This window comes from Apteryx mantelli, chromosome 1 (assembly GCF_036417845.1).
Source record: "Apteryx mantelli isolate bAptMan1 chromosome 1, bAptMan1.hap1, whole genome shotgun sequence".
Taxonomy (NCBI): Eukaryota; Metazoa; Chordata; class Aves; order Apterygiformes; family Apterygidae; genus Apteryx; species Apteryx mantelli.
Genome location: NC_089978.1, coordinates 11,008,804 through 11,032,246, shown reverse-complemented (window position 1 = coordinate 11,032,246; position 23,443 = coordinate 11,008,804). Strand labels below are relative to the sequence as shown.

Genomic DNA, 23,443 nt, shown 5'->3' with positions numbered 1-23,443 from the left:
CCTAGTATAGAGAATGTCTGAAGCGACTCAAAGCTTGCTTCGCAATGCTGCACTTAGCTATAATTTATCAGCAAACAAAGGAGTAGCAAAGAAGCAATATTTCATTTTCAGTAACCTAAGGGATAGTTTCAGAGATATTGAAGTAGTGGATCATTCAGTCAGTATCAACTATATTGCTAGTGGATCTTGATTCAGACAGGAGAAATGTATGAAGCATAAGATTACAAGAAAAAATAACATGGCTAGAGAGTTTGCCTGCGGGATGTGACAAGGATGTCCCAGGATCACTATAATTGCTACTGAGTTTCTACAAAAATATCTAGTCACTCAAGCTCTGCTTGATTTGGGCCTGTTTCTTTCCATGGTAGCATGCATTTTGTTGCGTTTAGTCATTAAATGAGATTCTTGACAGGGTATAAAGGCATTAATGACATGGTACTGTTGGTTGTTCCAGCAAAGTGTGGTTTTGAAATCGGAAGACAGAGATGGGAGAGGTGTTATTTTCCCCAGTAGATTTTATGACTACTAATTCTTATACTGTCAGTGAATCCTACTTACACTTTTGAGGAAGATATCGAAATTGAGTGCTAAAAAACTTTAACTGTGTTTCTTTTTATGTAATTTAATATTAGAAATAAAAGTGATGCTGTTGCATTACTGAGAGGTTAAAATGGCTTAACAATATAATTAGCCAAAGTGTGTCATAAGGAATATGGGCTTTATTCTTCAGAACCATTAATGTTCATTAAGGTTTTATTAATGACTGTAAACAAGCTCATTAAAAGACAGGATTAAGAGAATGGAGAAAAACAAGGGGAACAGATTTAGCTTACTGGCTTGATGCTGAAAGCCCCTTTCCTCTGATTAAGGAATTAATGATGAAGGTGAGTTTACACGTCCGAATTTTTGGCTCCGGACCTGGATTGCTTTACATTAGTTGAACTCCAGCTGATTTATTACCAAACACAGTATAACTTGAGTCAATTCTCATCTGAACAGTTCGTGAGTTTTACAGGGAAAGAATCAAGATATTTAAGCCAGAAGTTTGCCTTGAAGGAAAGTTTCTCCTACTCTGAGTTCTTTCTTCACACATTTTGTTATGTGTAACCTTCTGTCTTTTTGTATATCCCAAGCTTTATAATTGTGAAAGCAGAGTACGATATGGCTGCATGATGTAAATTATTTTTTTCCTTCAATATAATACACACAGGAGGTGTGGATATTGCTGTCGTTACGACACTGACCCAAGAATATAAGATTAAAAGATTCCTTGCCCTGTCACGGATGTTTTGTGTAACCTTATGCATTACAGGAATGAAATTTGTGGATCACGTTAGTGTGTAGGAACTTATGGAGTCTAAATGAATGTAGAAAGATCAAAAATAACTATTCTTTACCTTGAAAATAGGATTGCAAGAATATGAAGGTTCCAGGATATGTATTCAAGTGGACTTCCAGGCAAATTTCTGTTTTTGTAATCACCACACACACCCACACACCCACACCAACACACCCACACACACACCCACACACCCACACACCCACCAACACACACACACACACACACACACACACCCACACACACACACCAACACACCCACCCACCCACCCACCCACACACCCACACGCACACCCACACACACAGTGTTTGGCTATTTAAGAAGACAAAGTGGCTGCTCTTGAGCTGCCTGTATTTCACCTTTTTTTTTTTTTTTTGTTAATCTTTGTTCTGATGCTTAAGGAACTTCCATTCTTGCAGTAGTTTTCTGTGCAGAGTAACACAAGTGCTTCAAACAGTGTGTAAAGTCTGGCTGCACTTTGTACTTCCTTTGTGTGTGCACCTTTAAAAATCTCAAGTTCACTTCAAAATGCCATTTTTTCATGTATGACTGTATTTCCCTAGGAGCAATAGTGCACCCCCCTAGATGCCACTCAAGTTTTACTGAAGAGCCCCTACCAAAATAACTTGTTTTGTTCTCAGTTCGGTGAAAAATCTGCCTCAGGGACAGAAGAAAAATGCAAACACTCTTTAGACTTGCAGTTATGAGATCATTTGCTAAAATATATTAAAAGTAAATTTGAAAGGTTTCTTTTTGGGACCCTCTTCAAACAGATTGTAAAAGTTCTGTATTTAAATAGGAAAGTTATATTTCAAGTAGGGAACACTAAAAACTACTGTAGCAACTTTTGATATTTATAAATTTTATGATCAGAAGGAATAGTTATCTTTGTGTGTTCCCATCTCCTGTATGATGCTTTAGAATTTCATCCAACAATTTCTCTGTAGAAGCTAATCCAAAACCAAAACATTTTGTTGAATTGGTTTGCAGTTTTTTCAGCTTCAACCTTTAGATGTCCATGAGCTCTTCCTGTGTTGTTTGTGGAAATAAAGCTCAATTTTGGGATGGTGTCAGTAAGAGAGTTTTGTCCTATGGTGGTCCTTATTTATTTATTTATTTATTTATTTAGCCTTCTTTTTCAGGGCCGGAACCACCCCTGGAAAATTTATGTGAGTTGTAGTTCCCCCACCTTGTGTGCAGAATGCTTATAGAAAATGAGCATGGCACCATTGAACCTTCTATTTGATAAATCTGTTGTGCTAAGTCCTAGTTTTGAGACCTCAGATTTGTCTGGCTCTTTTCTTTCTGCATCCTCTCCCCTTCTATCTTTCCTTTTAAATAGGGAACTGGGACTCGCTGTTCAGTAGAGGTCTCATCATGGATGTGTGCTGTAGTCAAAGTGGTGTTCTCTTCTGCCATAAAGACTACAACGTAACTCGGCAGTGGTGGCTGCTGGTCTCTTCAGATCATGTTACCTTATACTGCTCGTTAATTCTTGGCCTCTCCTACCTGCCTGGCCATTTCTGCTGGTGTCTTGTCTTATGCTTGGATTGGGAAGGACAGGGCCATCGTTTGTTCTGTGCTCAGCACGGCATTTGTGATCCAAGAGTTTTTGAGAGGCATCCTGCAGTCACAGCTCTTCTCTGCCCCAGTCCTCCGCAGGAGATCTGTCCCATTCAATTATAAAGATTATTAAAAAAAAGAAAAATACTGTTTCCAATGAACTATATGATTATCAAGTGCAGAAATAAGATTTCTTTGGAAAAAAAATGAGTATGCAACAGCCGCAGAAATGTTACTTACCCTTTTTTCCATTAAAAAAAAAAGAACCGAAACAAACCTCAGAACTTGCACTGAAAGCACCACATTGTGACACTGGGCCAACTAGCAGTTTTCCACACTTGTAAAAATAGATATTTTGGCATCTTTTATAAACAGAAGAGTTTACTTTGAAAGGTTTATGGCTACACATTTTATGTGAACTTAAACCACACACAAAACCACATGCTAAGCAGAACTCTCTACTGGGCTATGCACTACATGATCCCATGCCTGAAAAAAAAAAGTGAATACTATAGTACAGAACAGAGATGTGGGGACTAGGTAATAATGGAAATCAAGTCAGACTGCCAATGCAACCAACCTTAATCCATTTTTTAATAAAAAAGCTTCATTTTTTGAGTGTCAATCCACTAAATTAATTTATAATTAAAACCTTTTTTTTCTTTTTATTTTTAATCTAACTTTGAAATTTCAAAAGAAGTCAAGACAGAAATGCCTTAAATTCCCTAAAAAGTTTAAGAGACTTCCTGGTAAATTTCTAATGCTTTTGAATCATGAGCAAAATGTGAAATGGTGGTTGCTGCATACTGGACGTGGCATTTCTTAATAAGACAAATGACTCAGTTGCCTAATTTTTAACTAATACGCTGGGAGAAAAAATACTTGTGGGAGGGAATTCATAGGCTGGAAATCACTTATCCAAAATGTGAATGGGATTCCAGTGTTGCGCACTGTGATATGTGGAGCAGAGTGTGCCGTGACAGTAATGAGCAGTGCTCTGGAATGAAATGCAGCAGCTGATAAGCAGGGTGCAGCATGTATTTTGTTTCACTGACATTATAACCCACATTTCTGCAGCTCAGCCTTGTTCTTGTTCTTGTTCTTCCTCTTTTTCTTCTTTATTTAAACCTCTCTTTTTGCTAAGAACGGGGATAAAATGACAGAACTTGTTTAAAAGAGGATATCATGATATCTTTTATTTTAGATAGTTTGTGACATTTCTACCAGATTAGTCCAAAATACACTATAATGAAATAATATGCCATGGGAGACAAGTTATGTAGGAAAAGGTAATATCTTTTATTAGATCAACTGAAACAGCCGGAAGGAAAACAGGCAAGCTTTCAGGCATGCAATGCCTGCAGCACATTTGACAAGGAAGGAGCAAAGTAGAAACCAAGAGCAAGGAATAAAATAATATTACCTGTTATTTTTTAAATTATTTTTTCTTTAGAAATATGAGTGTTAGAATTGTTTGGCAAATAAACAGAAGATGCCCCCTCCTCCCAATTTTTTAAAAGTTCATTTACCTCTGCTGTGAGAAGTTTTATTTGTTTTCCAAAAATTCACGTGATCAAAAATATTATCTGGAAGCCAAAAATATCACTTGTAAATGCTGCTTTTTAGGATTTGTATCACTCCAGCTTTCTTTATCTTCTTTTGGCTGGGTTCCCAATTCAGAGTATATTTGCTGTAATGCACTGTGGTCTCTTTCTCTCCTGGAGAGAGAAAACACTTGTGTAATGGCAGGTACAGTCTGGCTGACAATGCAGCAATTCTAACTGGGAAAAGAGATGGGCATATGAGAAAACTTCACTGTGACTTGCATGAAGTGCGACAGTTTATTTATATGCACATACATACACACACATCCCTCCACTTTCAGAATTTGTTGTTTTTTGGTTTTTTTTGCGAAAACATACATTTTAATGCTTTTTTTTTCTTCTCAAAATCTTAATATCCTTTCTAAAAAACATTTTGATTGGAAAATGTTTGTCCATCTCTAGTGAGTAAAATTCAGATGATGCTTTATGTAAAAAAAAAAAAAAAAAATGTTTTCAGTAATTTGCAGGGAACCTGCTCTGTATTTGGAAGCTGATAAATGGCGGGTGACTGCTGGGTGACCTGAAATCAGCAAATTCTAAATTGAGCTGTACTAAATACCACAATCATGAGTAAGAGAGAATGTATAGCTTCTCTGCTTGGGGAGAGTCAGGAAGGGCTGAAAATCCCAGATAGACATGGCTTTGTTTGTATGTATGCTGGACAAGAGGGAATTCAGCTGGGGTAGAATTTACAGAGGGCTATTGATACATTTTTCAGGGCTGAAAGGGAGATGCTGGGGAGGGGGAGAGCATCAGAGATTATACGCTGGTTGAGTCTTGCTGAAAAGGCTGCTGCGATGATTTTATTGAATTTTCAATGGTAGCCAGCAAACCTACAGTCCCAGAGAAGCCTCCTTGAGTTATGTGAAATGAAAATAAATCAATGAGCAATTTCTGTTCTTCTTTGCAGTAGTTTTAAGGACTATGCCTTCACATAAAAGTAACATATTCCCTTATTTTTTGTGTGCACTGTAAGTGTCATTTCCTCAAGGGAAATACCACAGACACCCACACACATTTCCAAAGACAAAAGCTGAGGTGCTGCGCTGTGCTGTGCTCTGCTCGCGCCAGCCTGATGGCACGGGGCTTGCCCTCAAGGTTTCCTCTTGCATCGTGAGTGTTAGCTGAGTGTCTCTTGAGTTCAGGCATGACCAGTTTGAAAAAAGCAAAAATTATAATGAAAAGAATAAGAAGTTTTTATGATTTCTGTTATTGTATGTTTGCATTTTTTGTAATGGGTTGAGGGAATTATGGTAATTTTGCCCTATTATTAAATAGCATAGCAAATGAAATTTTCTCACTGCAGCTTCCAAATAAAACAGCATTTCATTAATACAAAAATTGGTTTCATGATAGTATTTTTTTTAAAAGTCTCCCACATCTCTCAAAACATATGTACCACCATGTGCCATTTTTGCATGCAAAAGACTTTTTCCCTTCTGTGCCATTTTATATTGCTGAATTTGTTATGGCAGATTGATGCATTGCTATGTGCCAGGCCATGACTGGTAACACGAAAAGAATCAAACGCTCAGATAGATACCTAACAACAGCTCACAGTTATAAGAATTGGCAAAATCACTTTTTCAGAAAAGTGCATGTCAAAACATTTCCTTTCAATGATGTGAGGAAATGGGTAACCTAAATCATATTAAACCAGTGGGTCTTTATTCTACAAAATATTTATCAGTGTAAAATTACACAGTAACATTTTCAAGATTCTCTCGCCTATTCAGGGCTGGGAATAATTTTTCTGATGACTTGAGTAGTAACAGACTTTCTGTCCTGTAAAAACATGTCTATTTATTATTACATTCATAACATGGTATTTGGAAGATGGAAATGACAATCCAGTAGAAAATCCTGCAACCCATTTTAAGGAGGGTCTGCACTAGAGTTAGTGTGAAGTCAACAAATGTATGTACTTTTAAAAAGTTAGTAATTAAAAACTATCTAGACTAGGTTATAAATAGTAGTTTATATTCAGGGAATGGGCAGGCTTAAGTTATTAGGAATATCTAATTCAGATATAAGAAGAAATAATAAGACTGCTCACAGCAGGGTGAAATTAAACTAAAATTTTGATACATTTATTGATACACTGTGTGCTTTACATTTTGTCACCTGTCTAAAAGAAAAAGAGAAAAAACGTATCTCATGGCTCATTTCATTTGCCAGTCACTCAAATGATTTCCTGCTAAGGTTTTGATATTGCCCTTTGAGAGATGTTATAAGAGCCCCAGATGTGATTAGATCTTTGGAAAAAATGTGCATTTCTTCCCAGTGGATCATCCCCGGCTGTCTATCAAAATTTATACCAAAAATAGGATCCAGCTGAGCTCTGATCGCTTTATCCTGTGTTATGCTTCAGTGCAACTAGTTCTAGGAATGCTTTTAGAGAACAACTTGTACTTACTTCTCTAAAAGAGACAGACAGCTGAAAACACGGGAGAAATGATTTTTATATATAAACAGAGTCCCTTAAGACCCTATTTCTTACTTCTTTTGTTTCTTATTTGAAGCCTTGTTCCTGTTATTTCAAGTATTTTGATTTAGTTAAGTGGGTCAATAGACAGGGATTGAAGGCACTTGCCCAGCAGCTTGTATGTCGGTGGTGTTTTACCCAGGCACAGTACCTGAGTACTCTGCCTGCTTCAGCTGGCCCGCTGGCCCTTAGCGTAGCTTGTGAGAACAGCTCACCACCTTTAATGAAGGCATTCTCACAACTTACCTGTGAAGAAGCAAAGGTCGTGGCCTGTATTTTACAGATGCTGGACTGAGATCAAGGCAGCTTAGGGCTGTAGTATGCTTAATGACCTTACTAAAATGGGTTAAGCCTAAGCAATTAGCAACATTGTCCACGGCTGCATTTTGAGGGAAAAGAGTAGAGGACATTCTCATAGTGAATTCTTATAGTGAAAGGCTGGGTGTGAATGTGAATTAATAAGCAAACTCCTGTTCTCTTTTCCAAACACCTTTTTTATTTTAGTCTTTTTCCCTCCCTTTCCATCCCTGCCCCTGCAGGGATGATGATTAAGGAATCAACACAAAATACTGAAATTCATGGTAAAAATACACATATTTTTTTTCCACATCATATTACCAGACTTGCTGGATGTATCAGTTAATGAAATTTAGTATGATTTTTAAGAAACGAGGCTTCACAAAGAATTGGAACATACTTGGCAGTGCTGTCTCTGTAGGGACATCCCTTGGTAGACCAAAATCTGCTTGTACTTCTCTCATGTTCTGTTGTAATGAAATAAAGAGTACAAATCTGGCCTGTTGTATGTTTTGGGCATACAAAGCCTTTTGTGCATACACTCCCCCCTCCCAAAGAAAACAAACAAGCAAACACAGTGGCTAAAGAGAGAATATAATATTACCATCCTTAAAACAACCCTTACATAGTACAGGGAAAAGTTCATTAGATCTCGAATCCAAGTATCCTAGTGTGCAGCTCTCCCTTCCAAAAATCTTTTGTCATATCTCCTTTTAATAGGGAGGGAGGGGGTAAGGAAGACAGAGCCAGGCTTTGCTCAGTGGTGTCCGCTGATGGGACAGGAGGCCATGGGCAAAAATTGAAATAGAGGAAATTCTGCTTAAACATAAGAAAAAAACTCTTTTGCAGTGAAGGTGGTCAAACACTGGAACAGGTTGCCCAGAGAGATTGTGGAGTCTTTGTCCTTGGAGATATTCTAAACCTGACTGGACATGCTCCTGAGCAACCTGCTCCAACTGAGCCTGCTTTGAGCAAGGGGATTGGGCTAGACGATCTCCAGAGGTCCCTTCCAACCTCAACCATTTTGTGATTCTGTGAAGTTATTGCGCAGTAATTTATTTGCATGTTTCTCTTGAGTGTAATAATGAGTATGTTCTTAGAAACTGTGTCTGTGTTTGCATTAGTAGGAGTGTGAAATCATCCCATACTTAAGGTCTGAAATGAGACCAAATACGTAGACAAAAACCGGAGCAAAAGGTCCCAGTAACTGGTGGTGTTTCTGTTATGATGGTTGCAAAAAGTTAGCTTTGGATAGGATTAATTCCATTATTTTGCTGCTGTTATTGGAATATTCTTAACAAATGTGCTTATAGCTTGTTCAAATGAATATGTATAAAATATTATGCTTATGAACCTACTCATGGATGTAGCTAAAAATATTTTCGTAGATATATACCAGTACAGGTGTGCATGGTGTACACATATATTTGGTGGTGAACCAAACTGGAGCAGAGGTGGCCATTACAGCCCAGGAATGAGACTTTGCAATCATGATAGTTATGTCCATGATGACATCAGCTCAGTGCTCATCAGCAGTAAAGTGAGCAAAATTATTAGGAAAAGAGTAGAGAACAAAGCAAAGAATACTGTGTAACTGTGTAAATCTGTGGTGAGCCCACACCTTACATACTGTGTGCAGGTCTCCTCCTCTTGTCTCAAACAGGATATACTAGAACTGGATAACGTTCAGGAAAGAATGACAGAGATGATCAAAAGCATGGAATGGCTTCCAAACCAGGGACAATTGAGTAGGCAGGGAGTCTTTGGCTTGGAAAAGAGGTAATGTAGGGGAACACAGTAGTGGTCTACAAAATCATGCATGACATTGGAAGAGTGGGTAGGGACTGACTGTTCACTGTTTCTGTCAGTATCAGAACTTTTGGCCATCGAATACCTTCAGTAAGACACTATTTCAAAGCAGATGTAAAATGGTGGATCTTCATGCAGTAGGCAATAGACACGTAGAACTCCATCTTAAAGGATGTTGGAGAGAGGAGGAGTTTTGTATGGGGGACTGGACAAGTACCCCAATGAGAAGTCAAGGGATTACTTAATAGACAAACCCCATTAGGCTCAGGAGATGGGCTGAGATAAAAATATTTGGAGGCTGGGAAACTGACAGAAGGAAGGACTTGCCCTGTTTTTATTCTTCCATAGGTGTCTGCTTGTGAAGTTCAGAACAGCAAAGTACAGCCCTTAATGGACGAAGGGAACAGTTGTAGAACTACTAACTTCTGTGGAATTAACATTTCCTTCAAAACATGTATTTATAAAGATACTTTTTAAAATTAAAGTTACCTTTTAGTATTGTTTCTAAACCCTATTTTAATGTAGCACTTTGTAAGCCATGTCTTGTGGAATAAACTCAATTTTTATGAAAGAAGAAGTCTTCAAATATAGTACACGTGAGAAAAAAAAAAATACATTCTCTTGGTTAAGACATTGGTTTTGAACTCCAGAGGTCTAGCTAATCCCCAGCTCTTTCAGGGAGTTGCTGTATAACCTGAGGAATGATCTCTAGCTCAGTATTGGGTATTGAGACTGGTTGACTTTGGTCTTGTGTTCACTTCTCTTCATTGGATGTCTGGGGAACCGAGTCTGGTAAGCCTAGCTTGCCAGAGGCGTTCTGGGTCACTCACAGCTATCTTGAACTTAAGGGCATCTTAAGTTAGGCATATGCAATGCAATCTAAATATGGTCCTCAGCATCTCTCTTTCCTGTTGTGAAGCAAACCAAGTAATGCTTTTTCTTCCTATCATTCTCCTTTCAGTCTTTTTAGGTTGCAATAACTTTTGGACAAGAACTGCCTGTGTTTCTTCGTGGGCTGATACATGGGCCCATACATATCAGTCATGCAGCATGTGCTGTTATAATGTAAATGAGGGAAATCTAGTTAGAAATAAATCTGTCTTAACTGGTTTTGGCTTAGGTGGGGCATTTTAAAGATGTAAGAAAGCACCTAGAGTTCCTGATAGGGAAGGGCGTGCTGTTGCTGGAATCAGTGAGGGAGAATGACTTCCAGCTAGTAAGCACACAGCTAAAGAGGAGCTGACTGTAGGAAGCAACTGCAGGTTATGAGGGGAAGCAGCGTGTGTAGAGATTTCCTTCAAGGAAGGGAAAACTATTCTGAAGGTCCGGAGTGGCTGGAAATTTCACTGCTGACATGTGTAATGATTAGTTGATTTCTTTATTTTATTTCTGCTTCGGTAAACTACATTCTCACTAAAGATAATGTTGCACAGAGGGATGATCAGTGGTTATTCACCTAGCTTAAAAAATGAAGAAACCAGCTTCCTTTCTGTGGAATTTTATTTCCCTTAAAAAATTTCAGTATAAACTGAAAGCTCTTTTATATTATTCAACTTTCTGGGTTTTCACTAGCTTTTAATTTTTTGAGTAGCTCTGTAAATGGTGGACTCTAATTAGTCTTTCAAGTGACTAATCAGGAGGGAAGCAAATGGTGGTGGAAAAAAAGGCAAATTAAGCTCCAGAGGGCTTAATGGAGTGAAAACCACAGAAGTTCAAGTTGGTCCAACAGCCTGTCTTTTTGCATTAGCAAAATGTATATGTTCTAGGGAACTTCCAAGATTTATAATGTAGTCATTTTGGAACCTCTAGCTCATGAACATTACCTCATCATTATTTTGTTTCACCCCCTTTTAATCTAATGGAGGATATTTGTAGCATGGACTTTCTTCAAGAGGAGAGCAATGCCGACACTTCCTTAACTCCAAAAACTCCAGCCATTAATAAGCCACAGGTCAAAACAAAACATTAGACATTTCAATTTTATGTCCTCTTGTTGCTCATGGTAGTTTTATAGCCCTTCGTTGGCAAAGGCATGTTCTTAAATGCTTTTTCTTTTTTACAGGGCACTGAGGATGTACTTATGACAGTATTTCCAAATTTACACAGCTTGAAAACAAGGCAGATTAACAGGTCTCAAATTCATTTTAATTTAGATCACAGTTTTAAGAAAGCAAACTTAAAAAATCTTTTATTACAAGGTGCTGAGGAGCTATTCATAACATGTGAGGTGCCCCAGACCAATCTTCATTTTACATAAAACTAGGCAGATGTTTTCAGTTTGAAGTTGTAGGGCCTGCAAATGCCCATGCAGTGAAGGATGAAACCGAGACTTGTGTCTCCAATGAAAGCAGAAGTGCTACAGCTAATTATAGAAATATGATTACAAAATATTCCAAGGTATGAGTATGTCACTGCGGAGAGACCTTTGGTAGACAGCTAGGCTTCTGGACCACAAAGTTCTGTACTTTAAAATTCGTGGGGCTGTTTTGTTCTCCCATTCTCTGGTTGCTTTCTAATCACAATTCTATTCATTCTTATTAACCATGATTTAAAAAGTAATCCATACAGCTGATATAAAAAATCCTTATCCCATACAAAGCAATTATGGTCAGTTTTACAGTGTTTTTAATTGAGTTCACTGCATGCACTTCAGTGTGTTTTTATTAGAGCCTCAGAGTGATCTGAAGCTGCTGGGCAAAAGGTGGTTGGGGTAAACAATACAGCAGTGTCTCATACTTCAGTTATATGCTGTTCTGGCCTGATGAGTACAGACCCATCAGACTATTAAATAATAGGAATCTGTTTATTGAAGACCCTTGGAACTCAGTAGAGTGAATTTGCTATTATTTCCTGTAAAGTATTGTGTAACAAGAACAAGCAAGGAAACAAGAACCATGAGACCTGGCTTTTAAAGCCAGCTCTGACACAATTGCACTATGTGACATTTGGCAAGTCATTTTGGCATCATCTTGGAAGTGTTAAATCAGTAAGAGCTTCAGGGGCATGACACCTTCAAAAAACAAGGCCGCTGTTCCCTGTGCCATAGTATTCCTGTCTACAGAATGTGAATAATAATGTGTGTTTTAACTCCCAGGGACGTTCTGTACAACTTACTTTGCTTTGAGATCTTTAGGTATTAAAATATTATAAAACTTCCCTTCATCCCTCTTTCCACCTCTCTAATAGTGTATCCTGGCAAAAAATAAACTTGACTTGGTAAACAGTTTGAATGGGTTTCAGACTGTGATGATTATTACTCACATTTTTCTGGCATTACCATTTCTTTCCATATTGAGCATCTCACACATTCTTATTTGAGAATACTACTGACATGAATCTAAATATTTCAGAGGGAAAATTTCACTTGAAATGCTTCCTTCTGTCCTTGTAAGTTGATAACTGATATGTCAGAACATGTATTATAAAGTTGTTAGTAGGTGTTTATGCTGAGATTCCAATAGCTGACTTCTTGTGAATTCTTTGAGCTGGGAGCAGGGAGGAGGAATGGAGGGTGAAAAAGAGGGGAGAAGAATTATATGAGAGAGAGAGAGGAGAGATTTATGTCAGAGGACGGAATTAATCTCTAACACTTTCCATGACAAACTTTCTCTTTGCCATTATAGTCCACAACCTTCGTGATTTAGGAAGACAGGACACAGGACTGTGTTATTAAATCCAGCCCCTAGTAATCAGAGGTAATGATGCTACATGTTTGGCTACACATATATGGTCCCAGTGAGACTGTATAAGTTTAACTGAGCACTTTTCCTTGAATAAGAATTTGGAAGGAACTGGACACTCAGAATGAAAGTTAGGAGGAAGTGCAGACACTCAGCATGTTGGAAGGATAAGTTTGAGCGTAATAACACTTGACTGTGCAACCATCCTTAATGTCTGTGAGAACTTCATCTTGTGAGTAGACTTATGGGAGACTCAGTGGGACTACTTCTGCAGAGTCACACTCAGCAGAGTGACGACAAATCAATTGTGTAACTGATTTCAGAACAATTTCAAAAATCATTATGAGGCTAGCCAGGACAGACTTAGACTATTGCAAACTGCATGCATAGAATGAGAGATAGAGAAGATGGTTGCAGACTTTCAGAAGTAAGCCTTTTAAAACTTGGTTAAGGAAATGTTTATGTTTTGTCAGCACACCAGGCCAACATCTAGCAAAAAAGCTTCACATTTCAGATCTTTAAACTGTAAGAAGTGATGGAAAAGATTCAGGTTTTGATGTTCCAACATCCCACATTATGGAAAGGAAAAATAAGAACAGGAAATACCATCTTCCTCTAAAATCATTCTGGGTGATGATAAGATTGTCTGTGACTTGGTTTGGTTCTATTGTTCAATTCCTGTCATCAGAAGAATCAGAAAGAATCAGATCAGAAGAATCTAAAAATGCTCTTTTCATTTTCATTAGAGTCTCAGATCTTTTATCTGTTGTAGTAGGGATTAGAAGTAAAGATCATCTTCAATTTTTGAAAATTTATTTCCGCTTGGAAGGTATCATTTTGATTTTTCTTGCAAATTGAAAAGCCCTCACTTGTTAAACTTTAGACTTCTCATAGTCAGTTGTGTAGGAGCACCAAAAGTATCTGTGTTTTCCTGGTAACTGCCAAAGCTCTTACACCTCCATTGTCACCTCCCTCATCACCTCATTAGATAGTCCTTAAAGGTGATAGGGTCATTTGCACCAGTTTGACTTTCCCTATGTGCACAGTTATGTGTAATATGAGAATACCATGGACCTGAAAGGTGGAGTACGTACATAATGGTCCTGTGGGAGAAGTTAATCTTAGAGGTTTCTGTTCAGTGTGCCATTTCTCTTAAGAGGCTTTACAGGACGCGGAGGCTACATGTGCTTGAGGAAGTTGTAGGATATATGTGAGATGAGGTGGAACACTACCATTAGTGTAAGTGTTGCTGTGGAAAAATGAGTAAAGTCATATGGTGAAAGGAAAATACAAAGAAAATACATCTGTCTGGGAAATCTGCCATAGTGTGAGGGGAAAAAAGTTGACTTAAACTAAACCAAGATCCAGTAGGGAAGCTGTTTAGGCCAGTTTCAGATGCCATAACTTGGCTGCTTTCACTCCAATACCGGCCAGCTCTGTCAATACAATTCAAAATATTTTCAAGATCACAGCTTGTTGAATTGAGTCCTGGAATGCAGCCAGGTGGTCTGGATCGATGAGAAAGGCCAGCAGCATAAGAAAAGAGTCAGGGAATAAAGGTTAGAAATGGAATTTGGCTCCCTGCTTGGGTGTGGTCTGTCTCAGGCAGAACAATGGAGTGGGACACATCTGCACCCTCACTGAGATGCATTTTGTCTGCCCCAAAGAGTTGCAGGCCCTTTGCAAGGTCTGACAAACCAATTTCACTCAAATGTAATATGGTATTGTGCAGTACTGAACTGAAAAAGAGTAAATCCCCCAATGGTTTCCACTGCTGTTGCTCCTGGTTATATGCTCTAAAAAATAAATAGATCAGACAACTTAGAAGACATGGAATTAAACAAATCCTTACTTAGGATTTGGATCCTACTTACTGGAGGTCAACAACCTCAAAGCATGGAGGGGAGTAGCATTGTTCAGTGTTTGCCATTGAGAACTTCTTCTTACTCCCCGCCAGGCACTCACAAAGACTGTTGTCATTCATAAGAAGTCTATTTATAAAGAGTTCCTTGAATGGCATGAGTAACTTGAGTTGCACTGGAAAACATGAAAAAATCCATTAAGATTCCAGAAGTGGGGGTGGAAGTTAATGTGCTTGCTCTGGCACATATACAGTCAGGTATTTTGCATTAGCTAAATCTTCCTAAAGTCTTTCAGTTCTCATCCTGCTGCTTTTGAAGGTCATTTTGAAGGCAAACTAAAGAGGCTAAAACCTGTAGTTCAAGACCACAAGCCATATTTATGATGTATTGTGGGAAGAGTAGGAGCTATCAAGCTGGCGAAGGCATCACCGGTGTCCTAGGTTTCTGTGACTCTGATGAATTGGTTAAATAATACTTGCAGATGATGGAAGGAAGCAGACAGAGCATGTTGCATGTTATGGAGAGCTATGGGATGTGCTAAGGTTGTTTGACCTGGGTGGGGAATTCCCTTCTATCTCTGAATCTTCTTATCAATTTAATTTTGAGGAGGCTACCATCTTCCAGGAACAGACAAATTGATACCAAAAGAAGCCTCAAGAGATCCTGCTTATATATTGTTTCTAGAGCATCAGAGAAAGACAGCTACACAAAAAATGACTGCTTCCCATCCTGTAGTCAATGAAGCTAAGTTACAAAAAACTCACCTCCTGCAGATGACCCTGTAATACTGTTTCTAAAATATATAACAGTGAACAAAAAGTGATCCAGTCTTTCAACCTGCCTTGAAAATACCAATGAATCAGATACCCAAGGACCCATATTACAATTTAATTTTGATGAATTAATTAATCTATCTTCATTTAGACTACTGTGAACCTTGAATGGCTGGTTAATTTCTTATTTGCTCTTCCTTTCCATTTAGACTCTAAACTCCTCAAGGCAGGGACTATTTCAAGGCAAGGTCTGTGTATGATACCCAGAACAGTTGGATGCAGACCTCATAAACTCGTAAGCACTATTAGAATTTAATATCAGGTGAAAAAATGACATTTTAAAATATTATTAAAAGCGTTTACAGGTTAGAGTCATTTCCAATATTAGCAACAGTTTTCTGTGTATCAGTGTATAGATTTGCTTCCTTATAAACTTAGCTTTGTACTTTGGTAAATAGTGCTGGAGAAGAGAATTCACTGATATTACTGCTTGCTTACTTTTAGCCTGAACATCTTATAATGCAGAGTCACAGTCTGGCTTTTTTTTCTTTTCTTTTCTTCTTTGTCTCTTGACAGAAAGATTTCGGGATTTACTGCTTCTACATTCCAGTCAAGATAAAGAGATTCTGCCCATCTTTCAGCAGAGGCGCTATCCCAAGTAAGTAGAATTGTCTTCCTGGGAGAAAAAAATCTTTATCCATTTGTGGTGAGGGAGTGTGAAGCATTTATAGCACTGTAAATGCTTCTGGTGTAAAGTCCTAAGGCAGAGCTGTCAAGGAACCACACTTAGACTGAGCTTTGCACTCTTTCAGCTGTGTCAGGGAGAAGTAGACGTGCTTTGCAAGCGCTCCCAGCTGTCACGGGGGAGTTGGTGGCAGAGTGCAGACGTTAAGCTGCCTGGATCAGTGTCTGGTGGAGCTCTGTTTCACTCGACACCGTGTGTTGACATAGGCAGATGTTTTGTCAGGCTAATCCCCACTCTTGTCTTGTGGGATTCCATCATCTATGGTGACAGATTCCCTTGGATTTTAACAAGTTCTCCCTTGGGAAGCCTGCAAGCACTAAAAAAACATCTTTTCTGCCCTTTTTAGGGATATATGTGCAGGCAGACCAAAAGAACGGTGTTGTGTGTTTAGGAACAAGCTATACGGCATGGCTCATTTTAAAACTCCCTCAGTAATGCGAGAAGGTGTTAAGGGATCCAGAGGTCACCTCAGAGCACCTCCAGCTGTTCAAAAGTTTTAATGAATTGTATCTCTTCCCCAGAGACCTTTCATGGTGTAAGTGTGTTGAGTATCCTGGACAAAACCACTTCTTTCTCCAAAGTTATGTACCTGAATGAAACAATAAATGCTATTTGTTGCTATATATTGGTTAACACAAACAGTCACTTTCAATAAAGTCTTTAAGGGTCTTCCACCCTTAAAAAGGGGAAGGAGGAAGAGAAGATAGTTTTCCCATCAACTGTGGCCAGACTGAGCAACATAAAGGAGGCTAGTGCAGGATGAGCAGAGGGAGAGTATATGAAGGAGAAGGAAGGATGTCTGGAGCCAATCCAATAACGCTGATGGAAATGAGCAAATGAGTTTGTTTTTTTTTTAATTATTATTATTATTAAACTGGTTCCTGAAATACATGAGAAGCCAGTCAAGCTATTTGTTAAATACAGCTCTTAAAATCCTGTAATATGAAGTATTTTTTTAAGAGCAGACAACAAATAGAGGGGCTGAATGCTGGAAACCCACTACTTCCTCACTGTGGATACTTGAAAGCCAAAGCACTAGAGGTTGAAATCCTGACTCTAGGGAAAATGGTGAAATTTTTGCTTTGACTCCAATGGAGACCATATTTTATCCCCCTGAATTTGTTGTTTGCATTTGCCATTGTCACTGTATTACCAGAACAGCCTTGAGGTACAATATATGAGATGACAGGAGTTGGTGGGCTGGTCTGCTTGCTTCACAGCACGTCTGTGAATTATTCCCTTAGTCCTTGTCCTTTGGGCAGCACTGGGACGGTCATTTTTCCACAGTAGTAGGATGCTTTGCTTGGCTTAGAGGATTTCACTTATGGACACTGTCAGACTGATCCGAGAAACTAGTTTATTCTCCCTTCTCAAAGAATAGGCTTGACTCTATATAAATCATTCCTAACTAAGGTGTCTGACTTTCATTTTTACATGTAATTTATTGGTAGGACTGTGGGCAAGCAGAGTACACTAGCAGTGTTACACATTGTCAGATCCATGGATCCATGAGTATTTGTTGTCTTCTGTTTAATGGATGTTCTAACTTTTTGAAGAACGCATAACTTGTGGTATGGAGCTGTATTGCTATTTGAAATTATAGCAGCCTTGTATCCCAGGAAGATATATGTTTTCTGCCACATTACTTGGCAAGATTGACTGACCCCTCTACAATACAAAATCAGCCAAACCTTGGCATCTAATTGAAAAAAAGTTTGTATATGATGTTTTAAGCAATTGGTTTCTGTTTATAAAATTATTAATTGGTGCAAAATTGCTTGCTTTTTACAGAAATTTATCATCTATTATAATTCATTTACAAACTGATTGAAGACTATTGAGGTGTCCTAACTTCTCTAGGGGTTCTCATTCAAGAGGAATCCTTGTGTTCAGCAAGGCAGAAAAATTGTTCATCTTCATAATATATTTCCTCTTTTTATTCCCATTTCATTTTTTCCCTTCTCTGTGCTCATTTTCATTGAAAAGTCAGTTAACAGAAATCAAGATAATGAACAGACAGATCTCATAAATCAGTGTCCCTTCATTGACTTCAGCTGAGCAATAGTTTTTTGTACTGCATAAGCATCTGAGCAGTAAGGTCATTTTAATGAGAGGATATCATGGGGCACAGGCTGGAGCTTGTAATGTTTAAAGAAATCCTAAGAATATGGAAGGTTAAAAACAGAAAAGGAACTGCAGTTATGACTTATCTGAAAAGCTTGGCTAAGCAGGTAGAAAGGATAAAAGTTTGCAGATACTTAACAGACATATACCCAAAGGAGCAAGACTGGAAATGAAGATTAGAGGTAAAATGAGAAAACTACAATCCATCAATTTTTGGAAGAAATAAAACCTGGATGTTCTGGCCTGAATTATGTTCTTGTGCATTTGTTCTATTAAGATCTGAATTCCTTCCCATGGAATAGCAAACTAATCTTGGGTACGTGTTTGTTCTCAGAGATGTTTGTGCACTGGAATGATTGGAAATAGTTTTCTAGAATATACATGCATATATGTTCGTGTTGTTCTGAATTTTCAGGGGGTAACTGTGTCGAAGAAATAAGCTTTTCACTCATGGCTGATGAAGGGAGAAATGCAGAATCTTTTGATGGTCCTTGTGTTTGCCTGAGTTTATTCTGCTGTTCTTGACTCAGCCAAGGAGGGAATATCTACTCTGATGTGTGGAACAGGTTATAGAGAGGCCTGAGCTTGCAAAGATGCAAGCTTGTAAAGCCACGTGACATGTCACTGTGCTTCCTTGACTTATCACTGTGTGCCCAAAAGTAGTATAGCATCATGAGCATCAATTTCCAGTACAACTCGTGAGCTGAGATTCAGTACTATGCCAGCACATTTATACAGGATCTATCCAGTTAGCTTGACCTCCAGTATGCTTCTTCTCACTTTTAATTATGAGGTTAGCAGAACAGGAGGAGCTTGGCTTTATCTTACGCTTCATTCATATCCCAGTGTAACTGTGTCTTGGGAAAATTATAACTATTGGGGAAGAAATATGGAAGTATGTTCTCCCATAAATGCCTGTAGTAGAATTTCACAATGAAGCATCTTATACTGCACATAATCACAGATTACAGAACTAGCAGGACCAGTCTAATTCAGGCAAGTTGCTTTCGTACCTCAAGTAACTGTCAGAGGATGAAACTCATGGTTCTTATCACTGGAACCCCTCATCCACCCCCGCAGGAAACCCACCCATCCACAGAGTAAAAGGTATTGAGGAGAAAACTTACCTTCTAGCTGACATGAAACCATCACCATGCCCATGAGAATTCTTGTTCCTGAAACTAATAAACCTACAGCTGTGGGCTGCTGAACAAGCTGGGGCTTATAGCAAACTTAGAATAGTATCAGGCTGGGAAGAGCCTGTGCACTGGAACCAAATTACAGGCATATTTGCAGCTTGTTCCTTCACTCACTCACCTCCATGAGTCTGCTGAAGTCCTTGAGGTGAGTTACTCCAACAAAATTAGTCATGTCAACAAATCAAATTTGTAGCATTATGTTTGTAATGAGCCATACTGTGCCCAGTCGCTTTGACAATGAACTTTAGGGTTCCTAAGCCACTTAAAAACTTTGAAAATTTCATTCGTAGCATATTTCTGCAGGATTTTTCCTCAAGTTGAATCGAGTTGGATCCAAAGCTAATGCTTTCCCTGGTTGCCTGCCTAGCCCATGAGGGGCCTACCCTTTTTCCCATGAATTTAATTATAAAACAAGAGAACTGCTGAAATGCTGACAAAGGCTACAGAAGATTGGTCCTGTAGAAAACACTGTGTTCATTAATCTAATTGTAGGGTCTAGCACGTGACAGTCAGTTTGGTGCTAACAGCATGGGCCTAAGTTGCTCACTTGCACCACTGTAATTTTCCACTGACTTCACTCCACTCCTGATCCTCCTTGCTGTGAGCAAGAGGAGAAGATTACATAATTGCCTTGCAATGCTACAGGAAAACTGTCTCTTGTAGCTGAACCTGATAATATCAAAAGAAAAAAATAAAAGCACGGAATGGTAAGGGTAATGATAAAAGAACTGTGAGAGTAAGGAGTTAGGTTGGTAGGTTAAGAGGGCAGGAAAGAGGCTGATACTACACAAAATAGTGCTTATTAAGGATGGGCCAGAAATACTATTGGCATTATGGCTTTTTAGCAAATTTCCCTGTATGTAAGGGACTTGAGAGTACAGTTGTACTTTCTATTTTCAGGATATTACTGAAATCCTCAAATGTGTATGTGGTTTTTTTAGAGCAATTATTTGCTTATTTTTTCCCTTCAGAAATATTTGGTCTTCATTCTTATCTTCTGTGGGTTTGGTGGAAAAATTCTTGGATGATTCACAGATTTTAAGAACAGAAAAAACTGCTATGTTCCAGCTAATTTGAGTCCCTTCTTAACATAAGCCATAGAGCATTACACAATAATCCCTGCAGCAAGCTTCTGGTTCAGCCAGAGCATGAATTTAGAAAGACGTCCGATCTTTAAATTAAGACATCGAAAACTGGAAAATTCACAGGCTTTTAGATCATCTTGCTTCAATTGTTAATTACTTCACATATGCATAATATGAATTTCTTCAGCTTCAGTTTCTAATCTCTGCATCTCACTATACCGTTTTCTGCTAAACAAGAAAGCCCTGTACAATCTGAAATGACTCCTCCATGCAAGTGGCTGGAGGTCATTTCAAAACTTATCCTTCTCTCAGGCAAATTAAATCAATGAAACTTTTCTAAAGGATAGGTTTTACTTAGAAGATCTCTAATTTTTTTTTTTTCTCTTTTTAAAACTTTTTTCCCTTTTTTGGGGGGGGAGCAAGGGGAGCAGAATATAGATGGGAAATTAATGAAGTATTCTGGTAACTGTCTCCATAACATTCATATGCAGAAATGGCAGCACTTCTTTATACTAAAGTAGGGAAAGAATGTAAATTGAGCATTATCTCATCACTTAAATGGAATGACAAAATGTTGAACTTTGGAGAAAAAGTGAACTTAGAACCTAGCAGGTATAATAAAATAACAAAGTATTCCAAATGCAATTATTTTTCATCTGTCATAAACTTACAAACCTTTCTTTGGTATATGTTCTAAGTAAATTAAGGTAGGCTTTTTTATGTGTACAAAAATTCTGGTCATTTTGTGTCACAAAGAAATAGAAAATACAGGATCCTTATTTTATATATATATATATATATATATATATATATATGAATGTTCAAATACATATTTTTGAAGGTCATCTTAAAAAGTTGTTGAAAGTTTTAGCTCAAACAAAGCCAAATGATGTTATTTCATTCTCATCATGGAGCAGTCTAGACAAATAGGCGACAGAAAGTTAGTGCCCTAAACTATTGTGCCATCTGGTTCTCAATTGCTACTCATTTTAATGATAATGGATCTATGATGGATCCATGCCAACTTACTACAGCTTGAGATCTGAGCCAAGAAGCTTACAATATTTCATAAATAATAGCCCAGGAATAAAACTTCTATCTTACTTGTAACTATCTTGAAAACATTTTCATTTTTAAAGAAAAATAATTTGTGTCTATCTAGAAAAAACAGTGAATTCTGGAATGTGGCTTCTGGAAGTTACAAAGCACAGGCAGCATCTGCTGAGATTCCCATTGAATCCTAGATCTAAGCATACACAGGAGTAGCTACCAGAATTATGGCCTAGAAACCTAGTTTGGTTCCCAAGAGGAGCAATGGCAAACATCTTCTTCAGCATTCAGTAAGAGGAAAACTCATGACCTATACATTTGTCACTCAGTCTTCATTATAACAGCAAAGAGTTTTTTTTTTTTAATTTAAAAAAGAGGGGGAAAACTTTCATGGAGTGTTTTTCTAAGAAAGATTTTCTGTGAAGTGGTTTACAAAAGATGTTCTTTATTGTTACAGAGGAGAAACTGAGGCACAAAACTGTGACGTGAGTTACCAGCGTCACCCAGGAACAAGTCTCCTGGGGATGAGGCCAGAAATAGAAATCAGGTCTTCTGCAGTCTTTTCACTCAGTGTTCTGTGCACTAGGTTAGATTGGCTCTCTCATCCAGAATAACATCCATTCCGTTTTTTCACTGTAATAGCACGTGGCCTATCCATACTGCTGAAATCAGATGGGAAAGTTCCCACCGGAGGAATCTTTCAGAAGTGCCCACACGAGCACTTCAGTGCTTTGTGTAGCATTGTACACTAAGCATGAAAATTGCTGGGTTTAGTGCTCCAAGATATGTTTCAAAATGCAGACTAGAAGCTTTCTCTCCAGCAGCACTGCGCCATCGGAAGAACTGAGTGTCAGGGACCTCAGAGCATTATGATCCCTTATTAAAAAAAGAAAGATATCTGCTCAGGGATCATGTAATGATATTCAAAAGAAACTCAAGCTGTTTACAGACAATACTGAGAAATTTATTTTTAGTGGTTATGGATTTTTTTCTCTTATTTTTCATCCATTTTTTTTTTAAATCTGACTTGCAGTGTTATCAGCTTACCTTGTAAAGCTGGCAGTATGGGACAGGGTTGAGTTCCATGCTATTAGAGCTTCCACTATAAGAAAATGGCATTTTCCTATCATTTGGGATTTTTATCAAATGGAAAGAACAACAATGGCAATAGGGTGAAGACTGGTAGTGGTTTATAAAAAACAACAATAATGTTACAGGAGTAATCATGTCCATAAAAATGCCAATATTTTATCTGGGTTTTGTTGAAGCCATAAAGATGATGGAAAGAAAGAGGACTAATTCACATGATGCACCATGTGCACAGCCTCTGATGCTGCAAGGACTCGTGTGGACACATCCACATATCAAAAAAGGCTAAGCCAGTGTCTTGAAATCTTTAGGACTGTATGTTAAACTCAAATATTGGTCATAAATTCCTTGAAACAGAGACTTTATTTGTTTAGAGTGTCAGTACAGTGCTCTACTAACTTCTAGTGCAAATAAAGACTTTTTTGTTCTGTTTCCGAGGGCCTTGAGTTCAAGCACTGGCAATATAGTGAACTAGTCCCCTTAAAGTCAAGGGGAATTTTGCTGTTAACTTCAGTAGAACACAGACTTTACCTGAAATCTAAGAAACTTTGAAAAAACAAGTACAAATCCTTCAGATGTAGAGAGATAGGGGGGAAAACCTGTATCCTCTGGGAGTTTAGTGCAGCAATATACATGCAGAATTGAAGCTCTGTGTGCATATATATTCTCTTTTAAGCACTAACCAACCTACAGCCCAAGTTTGACTTAGCTCTCTGTTTATTGTAGCATAGTTGTGTC

General features: G+C 38.2%; 1 protein-coding gene across 3 annotated transcripts in view; it reads left to right on the top strand.

Moving 5' to 3' along the window:
- Positions 1 to 23,443, top strand: part of NOX4 (NADPH oxidase 4) — a 108,588-nt gene that overhangs the window by 41,229 nt on the left and 43,916 nt on the right. For all 3 annotated transcript variants that reach the window (XR_010883134.1, XM_067289621.1, XM_013956039.2), the window contains exon 11: positions 15,990 to 16,071. Coding sequence is in view for 2 of the 3 variants with exons in the window: in XM_067289621.1 (XP_067145722.1) it covers positions 15,990 to 16,071 (82 nt within the window). In the remaining variant the exon portion in view is untranslated. The remainder of the gene's footprint in view (positions 1 to 15,989; positions 16,072 to 23,443) is intronic.